At 56.4% G+C, this 19,351-nt stretch overlaps 2 protein-coding genes across 4 annotated transcripts in view; both read right to left on the bottom strand.

Moving 5' to 3' along the window:
• ARAP3 (ArfGAP with RhoGAP domain, ankyrin repeat and PH domain 3) overlaps positions 1-1,707 on the bottom strand; it is a 20,843-nt gene extending 19,136 nt beyond the window's left edge. For all 3 annotated transcript variants that reach the window (XM_026858448.1, XM_026858449.1, XM_026858450.1), the window contains exon 1: positions 1,528-1,707. The gene's annotated coding sequence lies outside the window, so the exon portion shown is untranslated. The remainder of the gene's footprint in view (positions 1-1,527) is intronic.
• A 5,134-nt stretch (positions 1,708-6,841) lies between these two features.
• On the bottom strand, positions 6,842-12,960 carry STARD10 (StAR related lipid transfer domain containing 10). Its single transcript, XM_026858589.1, has 6 exons — positions 12,377-12,960; positions 8,883-9,030; positions 8,669-8,772; positions 8,450-8,567; positions 8,116-8,168; positions 6,842-7,798 (listed from the first exon to the last, which is right to left on the bottom strand). The coding sequence occupies exons 1-6, from the start codon at positions 12,539-12,541 to the stop codon at positions 7,586-7,588; spliced, it is 801 nt and encodes a 266-aa protein (XP_026714390.1). The 5' UTR covers positions 12,542-12,960; the 3' UTR covers positions 6,842-7,585.
• Positions 12,961-19,351: the final 6,391 nt, after the last annotated feature.

Here is a 19,351-nt window from a genome sequence, read left to right as displayed (position 1 = left end):
GGGGGGGGGGTGGGGGGTGGGGTGGTGTCCCGGCAGAAAGGGCTGCCCGAGGCAGATAAGGGGGGGAGCAGCTGGGCCCCTCCCAGGGGACGATCTCCTATGTCGGCCAGCTCGGGGAGGGCTCTGCAGACGGAAGGGCCAGACCATAATCTCTCTCTCTTGCTTCTGGTGAGGGCATGGGAGAGGTCAGCGTGACTCATGGCCTGGCAGAGGGGGGACAGTCTCCCACCCACCCCCAGCCGGGATGGGCTTCCTCACACCCTGCTGCCAGCACCCGCAGCTCGATCAGAGGGACATGTCTCAGAGCTCACACTCAGCACACTGCCCACCCACTAGGTCCCGCTCTGCCAGGGACCCCCATCCCCAAATTATTTGCTGGCACAGCCCTGAGACAGAGCTGTGGGCTCTCTGTGGAGTGCTGAGCGCCTTTTTCCCATGAATCATGCTGCTCTGCACTAAACCATCTGTGCTGACTGTGCTGCCACTGGGTCTTTTTCCAGTTCCTCCATTTCCCTCTATTGTTCAGTGCAGGCTTCCTTCCTGCTGCCTGCATGCTCCCACGCATCCCCTGCCCCCTCCTGCAGGAGCAGCGTCCCAGCCTGCCGAGGGACAGCCAGGCCAGGCTCCATGCTGCATGAGCCCCCGCACTCCTGAGCAGGCATCTGCCTGCTCCCCACTCCTACCTGCACAGGCAAGGGTTGCATGAGTGGCGTAGGGAAGTGCGGGCAGGCTGGTGAGCTGGTGGAGGTGGTGGTGTCCCTAGGAGCATGTGGGGGGGGATGCTGTCAGCCAGCACGCGTGAACTGCAGGGCTCTGCTCACATGGGTGGGTGTGGGGTGTGCGTGGTGCATGTGCCCAACCCCACACTGTGGGTGCACTTGCCCATGGGGCAAGTGGCTGGGCACCGGCATGCATGGAGGGGGGACAGTCATGGCAGGAGTTGACCAAGAAGCTGGGGGAGCAGGGCGTGGGGAACAGGGCATGGGGACATTGCAGCTGGCAGGCTGCCCATTGATGTAGGACCTACACAAAGGGCTGAGCAGGGTGGTGGGGAGGGTGATGTCCCATATCAGTGTGGGCTGGGTGTCTCCGCCAGAGGATTAAAGGACTGTACCCACTTCTGCCCAGCAGTCTGGTGCTGAAATGGGGCAATTTCCCCTTTTCTCGTGCCTGTACCACCCCGAGGGATCTGCGGCCAGCTTTGTCTGCTGCCTGCCCTGCCTGGGGCTGCAGCAGGCAGCCTCCTTGCCAGGAGCTGTCTCCCGAGATGTTCCCATGCCCAGGCAGTGGGCACCGGGGCTGTGCCGGTCTCTGGGCTGTGGTGTGGCACTTTGGGGCAGTTTGGCTGTGCCCTCTGGCAGTGGCGCTTCACAGGGAGGTGGACACCGTCCCTGTGCCTGAAAACCCACGTGGACCAGCCGGTGCAGTGGACTGGAAGTGGGCATGGACTGCCCTGGTCCTGGTCCTTCTCCCCCTGTCCCCAAGTCTGTCCCATCCATCCCTGCCACCCACGGGATTGTCCCTCACCTCTTGCCCCGCAGCGCGGTCCACAGCCCTCCAGGGCTGGCTCTGGCAGAGCAGTGCGGTGGCAGTGCTGCTGCGGGCTCCACGGCTGCCCTGCTCTGGGCTCCAGGGTGATGCCAAGTCGTCCCCGACGGGCACAGGGCTCAGCCTGCGGGCACGGGCAGACAGCCCTGCAGGAACTGCTGCGGGTACAGGCAGGTTTCGCAGCACCCAGCCCTGCGCCTCCCACTGCCGGTCCCTCCTCCAGGCCAACCCTCCGGTTCCCATCCCTGTCCCACCCTCCTGTCCTGCCCCTTCCCAGGCATGACTCTGCCCCGTATTTGGCTCCTGGCCTGGCTGCCCCATGTCCTGCCCCTCGGACAGGCTCTGCCCTCCTGCGGGGGCTGCCCCCCACTCTCCCTACTCATCCACCTTCTCTTACCTTCCCAGAAAGGATCTTGCTCCCCACTACGAGAGCTCAGACATGCATTGCCATGGCGAGACCAGGCTGCCCTGAGACCCACACCCCGAGGCTGTGCTGCTGAAGGAGCTCTTTGAAGTTCTCGTGCGCGTTCAGATCTATTTCCTGTTTCTGCCTCTGGCCACAGCCAAGAGGAGATATTCACTGTATCCACCATGGCCCAGGACTGGACAGGGTACAGATGCTGGGGAGGTGCTGCCGTATTGGAGCAAACAGGCCAAAATGTTTATGGTGATGAGGGGACTTGGGAAAGCTGGCACTGGAGTGGTTGGGTGAATATTGGGAACACAAGAACCTCCCCTGTGCTGCAGGGATGCTGGGGATGCAGCACCCTATCCCACTGGTGGCGCCCCATGATAAAGGATGTGGAGTGAGCTGAGGAGCAGGGGTGACAGGGGACATCGGGAGGATTTCTCTTCTGTAAGGAGCCTGTGCTTTCACCACCAGCTAACCCGGCTGCCTTTATCACAGCACTTTTCACAAAAGCCTGAGTGGGGCTGGCAATTAGTCCAGCTCTGCTGTTACCCAACCTTGCACACAGAGGATGTCCGAGGCTGATAGCACACAACACCCTTCAGCACTTCTCCTCTCCTGATGGTAAGGCTGATAATTGCTCTCTGCCCTGTGAGGGTCTGGCTCCCTGGGCAACACCTTGCTCCAACTTAGGCTGGTCCTTCCCTGCCCCAGTGATGCCCCCAAAAGCCATGGGGGACTGGGAGTGGTGGGAGCCCCCAGTGTGGGAAGACCACCCCATACAAGTCTCTGTGCATGTAGCTAGGCATGGAAAGGCATCTTCTCCTTATCATAGGCTTGTTCCTACAAAGCAGAAGCAGAACTCAGCATGGGCCCAGCATGGCTTTTTCTTTCCTCCCCCTTTACCACAAGCTGCTTGAGCGAGGAGTGATATGTCCCCAGGGCTGGGGATAGCGCGGGTAGCCCCATGGACCACTCTGGGGAGGAGGTGTGGAGATGGGGTGCACAGGGACCCTCAGGGTGTGCAAGAACACCCTGGCCCTGCACGACAAACTGTGACGTCCTGCTGGGCTTCTGTCTCTGACTATTAGAGGAAGCTGTTTGGCTGAATATAAGCACCACTGCTCACAGGAAGGTTGCTGAGGTCTGCTGTGTGAGAAGCTGGAGGGGGCAGAGCAAAGCCTGCTGGTAATGCTGGTGGCAGCTAGTGTGCCATCGTTTCCATCCCGCTGTGCTGGTGGGATTTGCACCAGTGAAACACACTCCTGTGTGAGGTCAGATCCTGGCTAAGTGCTGTTTGGCACCCTGCAGCATCTCTACAGACCCCTGATAACCCACTGCTGGGAACAGTGCTCCTCCCTGCATGCTGGGAGGGCAGAGATGGGTGCTGGGGAGGGAAACGTTGTCTGAGGGTAGAAGGGACATCCCCAGAGTGACAAATCACAGTCCCATCTGGTGGCACAGCATGACCAAGAGCAGGGTTCAGCTCCCACAACCCACATCCTGATGGCTGCTGACGGGTCAGTTTGGTGCAAAAAACCTTCTCTCCTACTTCCTTCTCCCTCCACAGTGACCTAAGTGCTAGGACTGGGGCTCTGTTGCCCTGACAGGGGGGAAACCCCAGTTCAACCACCTCCACTGAGCCCCAGCACCTGGTTCCCAATGGGGACTGTCCCTTCTCACAGAGCCTAGCTGGGATGACAGCACAAACCAGGGTACCCCCCAGCCATGGGACTACCCTGGAGGCAGAGAGCTGACAGGGGGCTGTGTCGGAGGAGAGCAGGGCACAGCAGAGCACCAGCAGGGCACTGGCAGGGCACTGGCAGCCGTGATGTGTGTGTTGTGGCTGGGTTGTTTCCTGAGGGCTTCCTACTGGCCCACTTTCTACAGCGCAGGTTTCAAAGTCTTCACTTGGTCTCTGGTGTCTGCCAACATACTGATGCAATCTATATTCAGATGCTAGCCTCCCTGGGACAAGACAGAGAGTCCTGTCATGTCTATGGATTCGCGCAGCAGGAAGGTCTTACCTGCTCCCTGGAGGCAGATGGGCAGGATCAGAAAACACCCCTCAGGCTGGGGGATTTGGCTTCATGAAGATGCTGGCAAGGGCTGGAGGAAGTGAAGATCAAAGTGAAGGTTGGATTCTTCCAGCACATTGGCCTGTGTGGTCCTTCCCCTTTCCAGGCAGCACGCATGATGACGCTGTCCCGCAAGGTCCACCCGCCCAGCTGCCCATCCATCCACCATGGATGCATCCCTCCCTCCCTAGCCATCAGCCTTTGCTGTACTCTGGGGCAGCCTTTGCTCTACCTGCACCTGTACCCAAGCTGGATTGTGCTGGGGGATGTGTGTGGTGATGGTGGGAGCATCTCTTTGGGAGCAGGACAGGGTGAGGGACACTCAGGGCTTGTACTTAGAGGGCAAATGCCATATTTGATAGCTGGAGATCTGGGATGGGGTCTGAGCCCAAAGGGTTATCTGGGGCATGACAGAGACCTGAGACCCTCGGAGGGGTTGGTGGAGGAGTGGGGAGGGGGAATCTGAAGACTGTTGGACTTGGAAACCTGCTGGACCTCTCCAAGCAAAAACCCTTCTGAAGGCCAGTCCATGAGATAAATTGGGCTGCTGGAGGGGCTCTCTGTTGGGCTCAGGGTTCCGTTGTGGGTGGTGGGGTCAAGAGCTGCTCAAGACTTATCCATGAGCTCAGGACATGCAAAGCATGAGATCCTGGGGATGGGGTCACATCCTCCCCCAGTCATTACATGTTTGACACTGGGGCACTGGAGTAGGTTGTGTAGTTGTGTGTGAGCAGGATGGGGGGCCCATGCCCCCCTCCCCCTGCTCCCCATCCATCAGAGTGCCAGCTGACATCACAGCCTCTGGGCTAATCTCTCGTCCAACAGCAGCTTCCCGTTTCCTTTCCAATCTGTGCACTTCAGGGCGGCTCCTCTCTGCTTGGGGCCAGGCAGGAAAAGCTGTCCAGCTGGAGTCTTGTGTGGGGCTTTAGCCCTCATGTGTCTGTGGGCCACCCAATCCCCCAGCATCCCAGTGAGGGCACCTGGGGGGCTCCAGTCCCCTCTCACCCTGTCTGCCCCTTCCCTTGCTCAGGTGCTCAGGGATGCTGGTGCATGGCCCCCTTCCTGTTTGTGTCAGGAAACCCAGCAGTGTGGTACATTATTCAGTAAGAAATCACCATGCTGGGGCTCTCAGCACCCCACAGGGTCTGGGGCAGACCCCTCCCCAGCCCCACAGGTTTCCCTCTGCTCCCTGGCCAGGATGATGCTGTTGGCCAGAAGCTCTTCAGCAGCCCAGTGCTTGATGTGCACCAGTGTCCCTGCCACCCCAGCGGCCCTTGTCCTCCTTCACGCAATGCTGCTGCCATCCTGGCCATTTTGGGCAACATCCTGGGCTGGGATGTCACCCACTCTGGCACAGCCTTCCCCAGGGGAGCCTCCCCACTGGCCTCTCGGTACTCAGGCAGCAGCTCCTCACACCTACTTAGGGCTGGCTAAAAATAGCCCTGCAGCAGAGCTGCAGCCCAGCTGCTGCAGAGAAACATCCGGGGAATGAGGAGAGATGAGGCTGCTTCCCGCCCCACCAGGGCCATGCAGGGTGATCTTCACCCCAACACCCTGCGGGCTTGGAGTGCTAGTGGTCTATGCCCCATCAGGGCAGCACCTAGGGGTGTTTCTCCCTCTTGCTCTGGCCACGGTTCCCTCCCCAGCTCTACCACGATTATTGCAAAGTGTTACTGGGGTAATCTGGGGCTGGGATGTGTCTTTTCACAGCTAAAATCCTCCCTGCTGCAGATGACCTCAGTCTGCTGACATGGTGGGAGCAGCATGGGGCAGGGAGGGACTGCGCCCCTCGCTCTGAAGGGGAAGTCTGCACATTTCCTGCTCTTAGGATTTCTGCATTTTCCCTGCAGAGGTGGCTTCTTGCCCCTGCTCTGCTTGTACAGCCAGCCCAGCTGCAGAGCGTGGGAGCTGGCTGCCCAGAATGCCAGGACCTCCTCTCCCTTCCCCAGCACTCTCTGCAGTGAGACATGTGCTTGGCATGTTCCCCTGGAGCAACACAGGGCACATACGTGACCTAATGGGGTGGCTAAAGGGGGACAGTGAGCATCTGCATCTGGGATGCTGGAGTGAAAGTCTGGATGAACTGGGGAGGAGAAGCTTAAGGTGTGGGGGTAGTAAGCACAGGGCAGCAGCACTCACAGCTGGGGGTGGGACTACAGGGGGTCAGAGTGACCAAGGACTGTGAGTCTGGGCTGGTCAGAGGGGCCCCAAAAACCATAGTGGCAGGTGGTTCTGAGCAGGCTGCAAGTCCTGGGTGCTGCCAGGGCATTTTCCCCCACCACTGCCTGGGCAGAGCTCTGGTTGTCAGAGTAGTTCCTACATCCTGAGCATGTCCTCTAGTATTTACTTTTCTGGGATAGGTCTGGAGCTGTGCACCCCAGCACCATCAGCAGTGATGACCCCTTTTACATTGGCCTTGCACAGATCAGGCTTAAACCCATTTGGGGCAGGACCCCAGCAGACGCAGGCAGCCTCAGAGTGTGGAGGCAAACGGGTGGATGGAAATCCCAGCATTTGTCAGCATATTCCCCCAGCGGTGTCTGTCTAGACTAACTTCCCGTTGTCCGGTGGAAGCTGCCCTGTGCCCGTGCACGCTCACCCACACATGTGTGAGTGTGCGGAGCCCAGCGTCTGCCTCTTCTCCCCCACCAGCGGTCACCTCGCTCCCTACTGAGGGTCACCCCTGGGTGCTGACACCGTACAGCTGGATTGGCCTTCCTGTCCCACCTCAGACCTAGTGCCCGGACAGCCTCAGGGTGGGCTCAGTGCCAGCTTCCCCACCATCCCATGCCAGCCTGAAGCTCTCTCGCACACACACCAACACTTTATTGTTGTGCCAGAAACCACAGCAGCGGCAAACACCGAGTAGGGACAGGGACTGCCCAAGACCCCACTGCCAGGACAAGTCCTCCCAAACACCACCTGGGGAAGGGGTCCCCAGAGCCAGCTGGGCTAGATCCAGCCTGCAGAGGTGAGCCTGATGCCCAGGAGGGGACCTGGGAGGGCTCCCTGAGATGGTGGGGGGGTCACACAAAGCCTGGGAGGGTTTGGTGGGCTGGAGTGGGTTCAGCTTGGTTGGGAGAGTCAGTCCAAGCTCTGTGCTGCTGCAAAGCCTGGGCAGGACCCCCATAGATCCCCCACTTCTGGACCTTTGAGGGACACCCCTAGGAGATCTTACAATGACAAAGGGATATCCTGGTGCCAGGAAAGCTCCTACCCATCCCATGAAGGGTTCCCCCTCTCTTGCCCTGCTCAGCATCTCCTTGGGGCACCTGCTCCCACTGCCAGCTCTACCTCCTGTGTAGGGACATCTCCATGGGCCACCATAGGTGCAGGGGGGACCAGGGTGCCCATCTTCCCTCTTTCCAGCACCCATGCTGCAGGTTCCCATGGGTCAGTATGCTGCTGCCCAGGTAGGGGGGTCTATGATGAAGGAGTTGGAGAGCAGAGGTGACTATTTGGGCACAGATGGCCAAATTCCCACCCATGTTCCCTGGCTGCCAAGCCCCAGTCACGAGGGGTTTGACTGCAAAAGGGTTGTGGCGGGGGCTCAGGCCTCGTGGTCACTGGTGCTCAGGTGGTCTTCAGACAGCCCTGTCTCATCGATGTTCTCCAGCGAGTCGGCATGCTGCACCGAGAGCTCGGTCAGGCTGACACTGGGCAGTGTGTTCTGCTCCGGGTACACCCAGGGCTTGTATCCAGGGTCGTGTTTGCGTTTCCACTCAGGGTACTTCAGCCCAGCCTTGTAGATCTTCTTCATCGCCTGTGAGCAGAGTGGGTCCAGCCCGTCACAGTACCCCAAGTTCCCAGTGGGGATGGAGCCATTCAGGTCTGTGGGCAGCTCTCATCTCCCCCATTGCTTGCTTTTTGGGTGTGCTAGGAGGGGATGGGGGCCTGGCTCAGACCACACAGCCCCAGCAGCATGCCCAGTGCACACTCTGCAAACCCTGGGTCACTCAGCACCCATCTTGTGAGCCCTGGGTCACCCAGTACCCGTCCTGCCCCTACCTAGGGGGCTACTTTGGGGCAGCTCATCCCTGATGCCTGTGCATCCCACCACTGGCCACGCACCCTGCTTACCTTTGGTGCCACAAACTGGGAGACGCGGTTCACCACCCACTTTGGCAGCGACCCTGCAAGAGCCCAAAGCCCCATCACTCATCCAATCTGGGACAGCCCCAGAGGAGGCACCATGAACCCGCAGCGCCCCATGACAGATTGAGCCCCCTCCGGGCTGATGGCACCTGCCCCGTGCTGTGATTTGGGAGGGGCCCCCTTCTTCCCTGGGTTGTCCCCACTTCTCAGTGCCCTTTGGGCTCCAGGAGATGGAGAGCCACAGTGAGTGAGCTCTGGGGGTACAATGGGACCCATCCCCAGGAGACATGCTGCACCGTCCCCCCCTGCTGGCACTCACCGCGAGGGTCCACCTGGGTGAGATAATAGAGGACGCAGGCACCGGCACCATTCGCCTTGATCAGGTAACCTGTCTGCAGGGACACGGCCCTCACAAAATCCTTCCGGGGTGGATATTTCTGCAGAGAGATGCCATGCACCTCAGAGCCTGCCCAAGCTGCTGCCCATTGCTGCCTGTGCCTGTTGGTCCATGGCAGGTTGGGGCTGGCTAGGGGCTCACCGGGTGTTTGACGCTGTAGTTGATGATCATGTAGTCATTGCCCAAGGGCAGCCAGGACCGCAGGGTGACAAAATCCCGGTTCTTCAGGGGGCTTGGGCATTTCCCTGTGGACAGATCCTGTTACACCCCAACCCATTGCTCACACACACATGCACAGGGCTGTGGGGTTGGGAAAGGGGGCTCTGGGGGTCCCCAGGGGATGGGGGATGCTCACAGGAGTAGTATCCCACGTCAGCATTAACAGTCAGGCGCCCGATGTCATAGGTCTCAATCATGTTTGAGTCCCATTTCTTGCGGTAGTGGGTGTCGTGCAGTACATCATAGAGTGTCTCAGCAGGGACGTCCTTGCAGGAGATGCGAGTCTGTGGGGAGATGGGCAGCTGGACAGGGGCAGCACCCACCCCCAGAGCAAGGAGCTGTGCCCATCTAGGGACAAGGACTCTAGACTGTTCCCTTGTGTGGTGGCATGCCCCCATGCTGCTATGAAGTCACCTGCATGGGTGCCACAGAAGATGCTCTGCAAACATGTTGCAGGGCATGTCCCTGATTTGGGACAGCCCAGGCAGAGCCACCATCCCCACTGTCAGCATGCATCACAGTGAGAAGGCAGGAGGACAGCGGCGGTAGAAGGACCCTCTGCCCTCAAACAGAGAAACAGAGCTGCCTGGTGGTCCAGGTTCTGGTGCCTGTGTACCCTGAGCCCAGACTTGTCCCCTCACCCCATGTTCCTACAGGGCAAGTAAAGGGATGCTACTGCCCTGGCATGGTGCTCTCAGGCACAGGGTCTACTCCGGGGAGGTTGGCAGGGCCCCAGCTGTAACCAGAGCCGTGGAGCTGCCTGACCACTCTGGTGAGTGCATTATTGATGAAGCTGGCCGACCCACTCCTCTCAATGCTGGGAGGAAGGAGATGTCATCTGCTCCTCGTTAGAGGCCTTGCATCTTTGATGAGGCATTCAGTAGTGCTGTGTAATTGGAGATGGCCCTGTGAACGTGGCAGGTCCCATCAATCTCAGGCAAGCTTTCCCCAATGGCCTGGGTGATGGTTTCTGCCCGGCGTGCTGGACTCATGCCCAGGACAGGCTTGGAGATGTGCTGCACTTCCTAGGGCACCGTGGAGGAGAGTGTGGAAGCACCTAGTTGCCTCCTCCTGCTCCCTCTCCTCGGCCACCCCCTCCCAGCAGGGTCTGGAAGGTTCTGCTGCCACAGGATGAAGGAGGCCTCCAGCCACAGGTGGAGCTCATGGTCCTCCTGGGCTCCTGGAAGCTCCAGTTATCACAGCAGGACCATCGCAGCCTTGCACCCCCAAAATCCCTCACAAAAGCGTGTCCACCACCCTTTGCAGCCAACTGAAAAGTCTGTGTAATGGCCACATTGGGCACAACAGGCAGTCAGCTGGGACAGGGAAAGCACAAAGCCCCTGATCAGACCATCCACAGTAAATTTAGGTGGAAAAAATCCAAAGCTCCAGCTGCTCAGGGACTCTCCCGGTAATGCCTGTATTAATGGAAAGACTGGAGCTTTTCTGACCCTCCAGCCCCAGCCTGTGCAGCTCTGCTCTCCTGCATCCTCCATCCCACATTTCAGGAAGGGTCCCCAGGCAGTGCTAACCCCTCACCATGCCCAGAGCCTCTCCAGAACAGGGAAAAACCACATTAATGAGGTATTACTTGCAATGAACCAGGCAGGGCAATGGTGCACTGACCCTCCTGAACAGGATCCTCTCTCTATGGGGCTTGGTGGTAGTAAAGGGGGATATAACTGCATCCCCTCTGCTGGGCTGTGCTTGTTTGAACTTGGATGGACTTCATGAGGTTCCTGCTAGCCTGTCCCTCCACCCTGTTCAGTTCACACCCAGCAGTGGCCTTGTCTCCAGCACGTCTAATGCTCTACATACTTCAGTGCTGCCTGCAGACTCACTTGATGTGAGAGAGCACTTAATCCCATCATTCCAGTAACAGGGTAGGACCCAGCAACTTGCCACCATCTGGACTCTGCAATGCTGACCACCATGTCATGACCATGAGCCTGATGGTGAGCTGGTTTTCCATCCATCTCATCATCTACTTCTCCAGTCCAGATCTCACTAATGTGGCAATGATCAGACTATGGAAATCCCTGTCAAAGGCTTTACTAAAATCATGGTCCCACATACCCACACAGCTAGTTCTCTCATTGAAGGAGGCAATCAGGCTGGTCAAACCTTGGTCGGTCCCTGCTGCTGTCACCACTGTCCTCGTCCTTCAGGACATGGCTTCCTGGACAATGTTCTTCATGACCTTCCCAGGCATGGAGGTGACAGAGCAGCCCATAGTGCCCTAGAGCATCCCTCTTGCCCTTCTGGAAGATGGATGTGACTTTTGCCTCTTCCCAGTTATCAGAGACCTCCTGCAATCTCCAGGACTTTTCAAAGAGGTGTTGGCCAGACCCCTCAGCACCCCCGAGTGCATCCTGACTGGTCCTGTGCACTTGTGCATGCCCAATTGGCTTAAGTGCTCCCTAATCCTAGCCTGGGAGCTCTTCCCAGCAGCAAGGCAGTGTGTATTGCAGCTGCACCTCTGCAGAGAGCACCTCTCCTCCTCCTCATCTTGGCCCTGAAGGGCGTCCATCCGTGGCAGCACTTTAATCATTGTGTGACCAGCTCCTCCAGTATCCCCAGCTGCATGTCCTGGTTGCAGGCACCTGAGGTGGGCTGCTGGTTACTCCACATTGAGGAGAGTGGTGCAAGAACCTCCTCCAGTGTACTGTACCCCAGGTACCTCCTCACCACCTCCCCATGCCTTCCCTACTCTTCAAGATCATAGTAACTCTTCCCTGACACTCCTAGTTGAAAGCTCTCTTTATCAGGTTGGGTGTCCCGTAGGTAAGATGCTCTGACCCTACTTGCCAGGGCAGATCCCATCCCTACCCAGCAGTCCTGATCCTCAATGTCCTGAAAAGCCAAAGCCCTGCCTGTGACACCATCCATGGAGCCAAGCATTGACCCTCAGGAAGCTCCCATGCAGGGCTTACCCCGCAATGGGGCTCCCATGCCCCTTGCCCCAAGCACCTTGTAACCACTCTTGATGTGCTCAGGGTCACCTGGCTGTGTCACTGGTGCCATGTAGATGAGCAACAAGGTGTAACAACCTGAGGAATAGCTGAACTTCTCTAGTTCCTCTGCAGCATCCCAGATTTGGCCCCTGGCAAGGGACAAACCTCCTGAGACAGCCTACTGGGGTTCTTAAACTCTCTGGGATGCTCATTCAGTGCAGGATGTGAGGCGATGTGCCCCAGGATGCTGTGGCTGGGGGAGAGGCACCATGGAGGCATATCGCCAGCCTGCCTCATGCCCAGGGGCTCCCAGCAAGGCCATCTCCATAATGTAATCGATCCCAGGGCCTTCCCGCCTGTGTCTGGATCAAGGGCAGCCGCAATGTGAGCCCACATGCGTGCATGCATGGCAGGACGCTGCGGCAGGCATCCTGGCAGGTCGAGAGGCTAAAGCCACAGGGCAGGCAGTGAGAGGCTGCAGAGCAGCTTGCCAACTGGGGAAGCACCTCTGGGGAACCAACCCTGCCAGATCTGGCATTTGGGGCAGAAACACCCCCAGGCAGCTGGGACAGGGTGCCGTGCACCCCCAGGATGGGCCAGCACCCTAGGGAGCAGCTGAGCGCACAGCTGGGGAAGGGAAGGGCTGGTGGTCCTGCAGCTGCAGGCGTCTGCTTACCTTGATTTTCTGCACAGTGCAGTTTTCTTCCTGTCCCTGACTCCACACGGTCACGCCAGCCTTGTTATACCGGCAGTGCCAGCCCTCCAGGCTCTCACACTGATCCCGGAAGGAGCTGAAGTCAGAGTCATCCGGGATATAAACCATCTCCCCTCCTCTGGACATGGGGCTGAGCTGCTGGACCCAGGGCACGGGCACTGGCTGCAGGCAGGCTCCTTCTGCCTCACCTCCTGGGAAACTCAGCTCTGCCCTTGAGCTCTGCCTTGCTGGGTGCCTGATGCAGCTCACATCATCCTCCGAGCTCCAAGCCTGTGCCCATGCAGTGGGCACTGGCCACCCAGGCACACCAGGATGGGAAGAGACCTCCAGCCACCCCGAGCACGCTGCGCTGCACAGAGCGGCGGGGAGGAAGGCTCCTTCCCTGCAGTTGCTATCGCAGCTGCGGGGAGCTCAGATGTCTTCCCCGGCTGGCTAGCCAGGATCACATTTCTCTCCGGCTGGCTGTCAGCTCCTCTATTATTCAGCAGGTAGCAACGTGCAGGTGGGTCAGCTTTCAGGGCAGAGCTGCCCCTGGCCCCCTGAGCCCCCCAGCCCTGGTGGCCCTGCTCTCCCCTCGCCGGCACACTGGCAATCTCTGTGCCTGACTTTGCAGCACCAGCTCGCTGTCAGGATCAGCTGATCACCTGCCAGGAGCTGCGGCCAGGCCTCCCAGCAGTGAGGCGGAAGCGATGGGCTTCAGCATCAGCAGAATGTGGGCCAGCACTGGTCCTGGGCAGTCCAGTGCAAAGGACCCCGCCTGTCAAGGTGTCCTGGGTCTGTGGAGTTGGCTCCTGGTGTGGGGAAGGGAAAGAATTTGCAGTTGGGGAGGTTGCCCCTCCCTGGGCTCACAGGATCCTGGTGATGCTGGTGGGAAGGGACCCCTGGGAGACTCTAGCTCACCCTGCTGCTTGGAGCAGAAACACCACCAGCACAGGGTAAGGTCACCCATGGCTTTACACAGCTGTCTTGAAGGATGGACTTGCTCCACCTCCCTGGTGGCATGTCCCACAGCTGCACTACCTCCCCAGGAGAAAAAAATAATTCCTACAGTCCAACCTGAAGCTGCAGTTAATGTCCATTGTCCTTTGTTACATCTCATGCCCTACTGGAGAGATTGGCTCCATTGCCTTTGCATCTGCCCTGCAGGTAACTGCATGATGCTGGTAGATCCCAACCCAGTCCTCTTGTAGCCCCAGGCCCTGGCCCTGCCAGCAGCATCTGCTGGTCCCTCTCCAGCTCCTTCACCTCTCCCTAAAGTGGGGAGCCGGTCTGGGCACAGCACTCAGGTGGGTGTTCCCTGGTGCTGCACAAAGGGGACAACCCCTTCTCTCAGCCTGCTGGCCACACTCCTCCTCATGTTGTCCAGCATGCAGCTTGTCCCATTTGTTCAGCCTCTTGTCCAGGACCTTGTCTGGGACCTTTCCACTGGTACCCTGCTTAGCCCCTCGGTCCCCAGCCTGGCTGAAACCTAGGATTATCTGGCCTATATTGTTGATGTCCACAAGTTTTCTGTTGACCCAAATTTTGAGTTTCTTGGGGTTTATCTGGACTGAGGCTCTGCCATTTTCTGCACACCCATTCCCTCTAGTTTAGCTTCACCTGCAAGGCAAGGGTGCACTTGCCTTCTCATCTGACTCTCTGATGTGGATGGGGAACATGGACCCAGTACTGACCCCAGGGTACTGTGCTTGAGACCAGCTGCCAGCTGGGCATGATGGCAACAACTCATGGAAGGGAGAACAGGGAGAAAGCTGGAGAGCTGCAGCTGCTCACAGTCTTGCCTGGGGAGGAAGACTGCCTTCAACTGCCCATGCTGTAGCATGGTGGGCTGAACAGTCAGTCTTCCATGCACACCAGCTTGTCATGGGGCTGCAGGTTTCACAGCTTGGGTTGCTCTGGGTGCTGTGGTCATCTGCCAGCGAGGCAGAGCTGCCAAGCGCCATGCTTGGATAAAGAGCTGATGCAGTGGGCAGGGAGCGGCAGATCCCAAGTTGGGCATAGTGCAGAGGAAAGATCTTGGAGTGGCCTTAGGGCTGCAGAGCAGGGAGCAAGCAAAGCCAGAAGGATTTGTGGTCTGGAGTTGTCTAATGCCATTGCTATAGCATCCCATGGGATGCATGGGAGCATCTGTGTGTGAGCATGTGCACATCTGTGTGTCCACATGCAAGCATGGGCAGTCACCCCAGCCCCTGCAAGAGCCAGACACATCCTTGATAGTCCATATGTGAATGTGTGGGGGAAGGTTGGACCCAAGTCTGTGGGCTTTGTAGCTCCAAAGCATGTCCATGGGGTGAAAGAAGGGAGGACATTGCAGTCCTGGGGATGGAGGAGCTCTGACAGGCTGCATGGGAAGGAGCAGACTGCTTGCCCAGCATTGCTGAAGCAGGAACCAGCCCTGCCTAGCCGCATTTCTCTTTGCATCTGAGAGACAGGAGCATTTCTGTCCCTGGCTGAACAGGCTGGAAACTTGAAGAGAAAGTGCTTTCTTCTCTTCTGCAGTAGTCCGTGGGGTCAGTGTTCAAGCTGGACAACAATGCAGCCACCCAAGAGCTTGTTGGTCACCATCACATGTCACCTGCAAGCCACCAGCTGAGCTGAGATGGGTTCCCATGACCCACTTGCCCTTGCAGGCACTCAGGGCTCAAAACAACCCCATTTACCACTGCCCTTGGCTCTTTTGCACCTAAGACCTGGATCTGGGTGATGCTGCTGGGAGCCTGTGCACCCCAAATGAGAGATGTGAAGGAGACTGTAGCAAATGTAAAGCCACATATTAATATGACCTTGCCTCTGTCACATCTTGTTTAATTTCTCTTAATGAACATTGTCTATCAAATGTCCTGTGGCTGGAGTCACCTTTAGTTTCCAGCTAGGCAGTGGCTATCCCAGGAGCAATTTTTTGGTGTGTCCCTGAGGTATGTGAGCCCCATCCTTCCCATCCTCTTTGGACAAAGTGTCAGGAGCTCAGAAGCAGGGAGGGAGTAAATAAGAGATGCTTCTCTGGAGGCATCAGAGCTGCCACCCTAGCAAGACCTGAGCCTGAGGAAGATGGATTTTACAGGCTCATTTTGCACGAGTATCTGTTAGCAGAGACCTGGCTGGGCTCTGGGTGCATCCTCATCACACACACGGTGTCTTCCCGGCCCTGCTGTTGGTGCTGGCTGAAAGTGCACCTTGGGATTAGTGATGTGACCCCAATGTCCTGCAGCATCCAGCACCTGGTAGTGGCTGATTACACCTGGTATAGTTGGACACTGGTTTTCCCTGGCTATGGGATGCTAGCAGCTCATGGTGGCCCCACGGCTGGCACAGAATTACATTCCCTGGGCTGACAATATAGCTGTGCTCCATGTCTGTGCCTTCCCAAGTGAGAACTGCAGCATCAGGAGACAGGCTTGCCCTTCACAAGGTTGTCCCATCTCTGGGATGCTCTCCCAGAGCACTGCTGAGATGGATCTGTCCGCTGAGAGCACACAGGGTCCTGCTCTTGGCCATGCTTTGTCACTGTGCATGGGCAGTGGGGGATGACATGAGACACTGTCATGTCAGCAGCCCCTGGCATCCCTCCATGCCCCACAGTCACCAGCTTCATGAGCAGGGACCTCTCCAGAGCCAGGTGGGGCCAGGGCATGCAGGGGATCCTGGTTAAGGTATGGTGAGGACACAGCTCCTGTCACCGGCTATGTCTGAACAAGGACTTTCTTGTCCCTTTCTCCTCCTTTCATTCTCCAGCTCAAATTTCTAAGCTCTCCAAGTGTCTTTACAGACTCTAGAGCCAGGATGTGGGATTTACGTGCCGGGAATGGGGTTGCAGGTCTTTGCGTGTGGATGTTCACAATTCTATTAACAAGCTTGAATACCTCAGCAGGACAAGCTTCCAGCCTCTCCAGAGCTGGAGAAGAGCATCCATTCCCCTCTGCAGTGACTGCTCCTGCTCCTTAGAGAATCGACATTGAAAGGCTTTGCAAATTGAAATGAAAAATGTTTTTGCTACAGAAAATGTTTCTGCTTTGGCTTTATGTGAACTGCAGCTCTGGCTCTCCTCAGATCTTTGTTCCACCAGGGTTTATCTCCCGGGGAATGAACAAGAGAGTTAGAAGGAAAAGCTAAAAATGGGCTGAGTTTCCTGGTGTGGAGAAACCCAACTGGAGCAGTTATGAGGGGTTACAGCTGCCACAGGACATTAGGAGATAGTGTCTGGGAGGTGAAGGTCATCCCAAGGTGGGAGCAGGAGGGTGTTAAGCACCTGAGAGACGTCAAGTTATGCTAGCTCTCCCTGCCCTTTGAGAGACAGGGACAAGCAGGAAAGCCAGGGAAAAGTGAAGTCCTGACCCGGGAGTGGTGCAAGGCATGAAGCACCCCGGGACTGCAAGGACCTGCAGATGCCAAGTGTGGTCCCAGAGTCCCAGGACTTCAGGGACTACCCTTGAGTCCCAGGGCTGTAGGGACCCACAGGGGCCCCAGTGAGACCCAGAGCCCTGTGGCTGCAGGGACTCTGTTGTGGTTAATCCCATCTGACAATTAGGCACCACACAACCGCTCACACACTGCCCCACTCCCAGTGGAATGGAGGAATGAATTGAGAAAAAAAAAAGTAAAATGTGAGGGTTGAGATAAAGACAGTTTAATAGAACAGAAAATAAAGGGGAAATAATAATAATAGAATATACAAAAGAAATGATGCACAATACAATTGCTGGCCTATGCCCAGCCAATCCCCAAACTATGGTGCCCCCTGGCCAACTGTCCCCAGTTTATATACTGGGTATGACATCATATGCTATGGAATACTCCTTTGGCTCATCTGGGTCAGCTGTCCTGGCTGTGTCCCCTCCCAGCTTCTTGTGCACCCCCAGCTGGCAGGGCAGTGTAAGAAGCTGAAAGGTCCTTGACTTAGTATAAACACTGCTTAGCAACAACTAAACCATCAGTGTGTTACCATCATTACTGTAATCTTAAATCCAAAACACAACACTATACCAGCTACTAGGAAGAAAAGTAACTTAATTCCAGCTGAAACCAGGACAATATCCACCCCTTATTCTTACCATCTACATCATGTTCAGGTCCCATACCTTCTGATACATTTTCAATTAATCACCACCACTTTTCCTGTCTTTTCATACATATACACACAAATATAATTTCCTTAGTGTGTATAAATGTCCTTTTATGTTCATTAAAATGTTGCTTTAAAATGTCCATTGAGTTCATTTGGTTCATGACTTTGGACTCCATCTGTCATAACAGTCTGTCTGGGCAGGAGGGATGGTGTGAAGTTCACTCAGTGGGCACAGCAGGATCAGGCCTCGGTGCGGTGTGGCAGGAGGATGGTGTGTAATGTTGGATTGTTGCATGCTGAAGCCAGTTCTGGTTCCATCACTACTGCGCTTCACTCAGTTTTATCACAGATCATTCTTCATTAGTATGGGTGATTCTTACTGTGTGTTATGGGACTTCATCCCCTTCTACAGTACATAAAAGTTTTGATAGGGCAGGGCCAGCTTGACTGGTAGATCTCCTACTGTCGACTAACCAGGTGGCCTTTGCTAAATGTGTATCCCAAGGTTGGAAGGTCCCACCCCCCATCGCTCTCAGTGTAGTCTTCAACAGTTCATCTAATCGTTGGATTTTCCTGGAGCCTGGTGCATGACAAGGGATGTGATGCACCCTCTCAATGCCATGCTCCTTGGCCCAGGTGTCTATGAAGCTGCTTTGGAAATGAGTCCTGTTGTCTGACTCAGTTCTTTCTGGGGTGCCATGTTACCATAAGAGTTGCTTTTCAAGGCCCAGGATAGTATCCTGGGCAGTGGCATGGGGCACGGGATATGTTTCTAGCCATCTGGTGATTGCTTCTACCATTGTAAGCACATGGTGCTTGCCCTGGTGGGTTTGTGGGAGTGTGATATAGTCAGCCTGCCAGACCTTCCCATATTTACATTTCAGCCATCGTCCTACATACCACAGAGCTTTAACTGCTTGGCTTGCTTAATTGGAGCATGTTTCACATTCAAGGATAACCTGGGCGATAGAGCCCATGGTCAAGCCCACTCCTTGATCACGATCCCATCTATATGTTGCATCGCTTCCTTGATGATCTGAGGTCTCATGGGCCCATCGGGCTAATAAATAATTCACCCTTATGTTGCCAGTCCAGATCCACCTGAGCCACTGTGATCTTAGCAGCTTGATCCATCTGATGGTTGTTTTGATGTTCTTCAGTGACCTGACTCTGGGATACATGAGCATCTACGTGACATACTTTTACAACCAGGTTATTTACCCGGGACCCACATGGGTTTGTCTCTGTGCTGCCAGTTGCTCTGTTTCCATTGCTGCAACCACGCCCACAGGGCATTTTCCACCATCCATCAATCAGTATAGAAATAGAGCTCTGGCCACTTTTCTCATTAAGAAATTTCTAAAGCTAGCTGGATGTCTTTCACCTCTGCAAACTGACTCGATTCACCTTCTCCTTCAGCAGCTTCTGTCATTTCTGTCATGTGGGACTTCACACAGTCACCTTTCACCTCTGATGTTTCCCCACAATGCGACAGGACCCATCAGTGAGTAGAGCATATTGCCTCATTTTCTGGCAGTTTATTATATAGCAGGGCCTCTTCAGCACATTTCACCTCATCCTCTGGTGACATGCCAAAATCTTTGCTTTCTGGCCAATCCGTGATCACTTCTAAAATCGATGGGCAACTGGGGTTTCCCATTTGAGCCTCTTGTGTGATCAGTGTGACCCACTTACTCCACGTGGCCTCAGTTGCACGGCGTGTAGAGGGGACCCCCACTTTGGCCATCCAGCCCAGCACCGGCAGTCGGGGAGCCAGAAGGGAGCTGTGCCTCTGTGCCAGCCACTTCCGAGGCAGCTTGAACCCCTTCGTATGCGGCCAATATCTCTTCTGCAGTTGGAGCATAACGGGCCTC

Source organism: Athene cunicularia (assembly GCF_003259725.1).
Source record: "Athene cunicularia isolate RWA chromosome 13 unlocalized genomic scaffold, athCun1 chr13_part1, whole genome shotgun sequence".
NCBI lineage: Eukaryota > Metazoa > Chordata > Aves > Strigiformes > Strigidae > Athene > Athene cunicularia.
This window is presented reverse-complemented; position numbering and strand designations above follow the sequence as displayed.

Excerpts from the sequence above, each read along its gene's own strand:
- STARD10 (XM_026858589.1), bottom strand. The coding sequence starts at position 12,541 with ATGTCCAGAGGAGGGGAGATGGTTTATATCCCGGATGACTCTGACTTC. Across the intron at positions 9,031-12,376 it reads GCACTGTGCAGAAAATCAAG|ACTCGCATCTCCTGCAAGGA; the intron begins GTAAGCAGACGC and ends ATCTCCCCACAG. Across the intron at positions 8,568-8,668 it reads ACTACAGCGTCAAACACCCG|AAATATCCACCCCGGAAGGA; the intron begins GTGAGCCCCTAG and ends ATCTCTCTGCAG.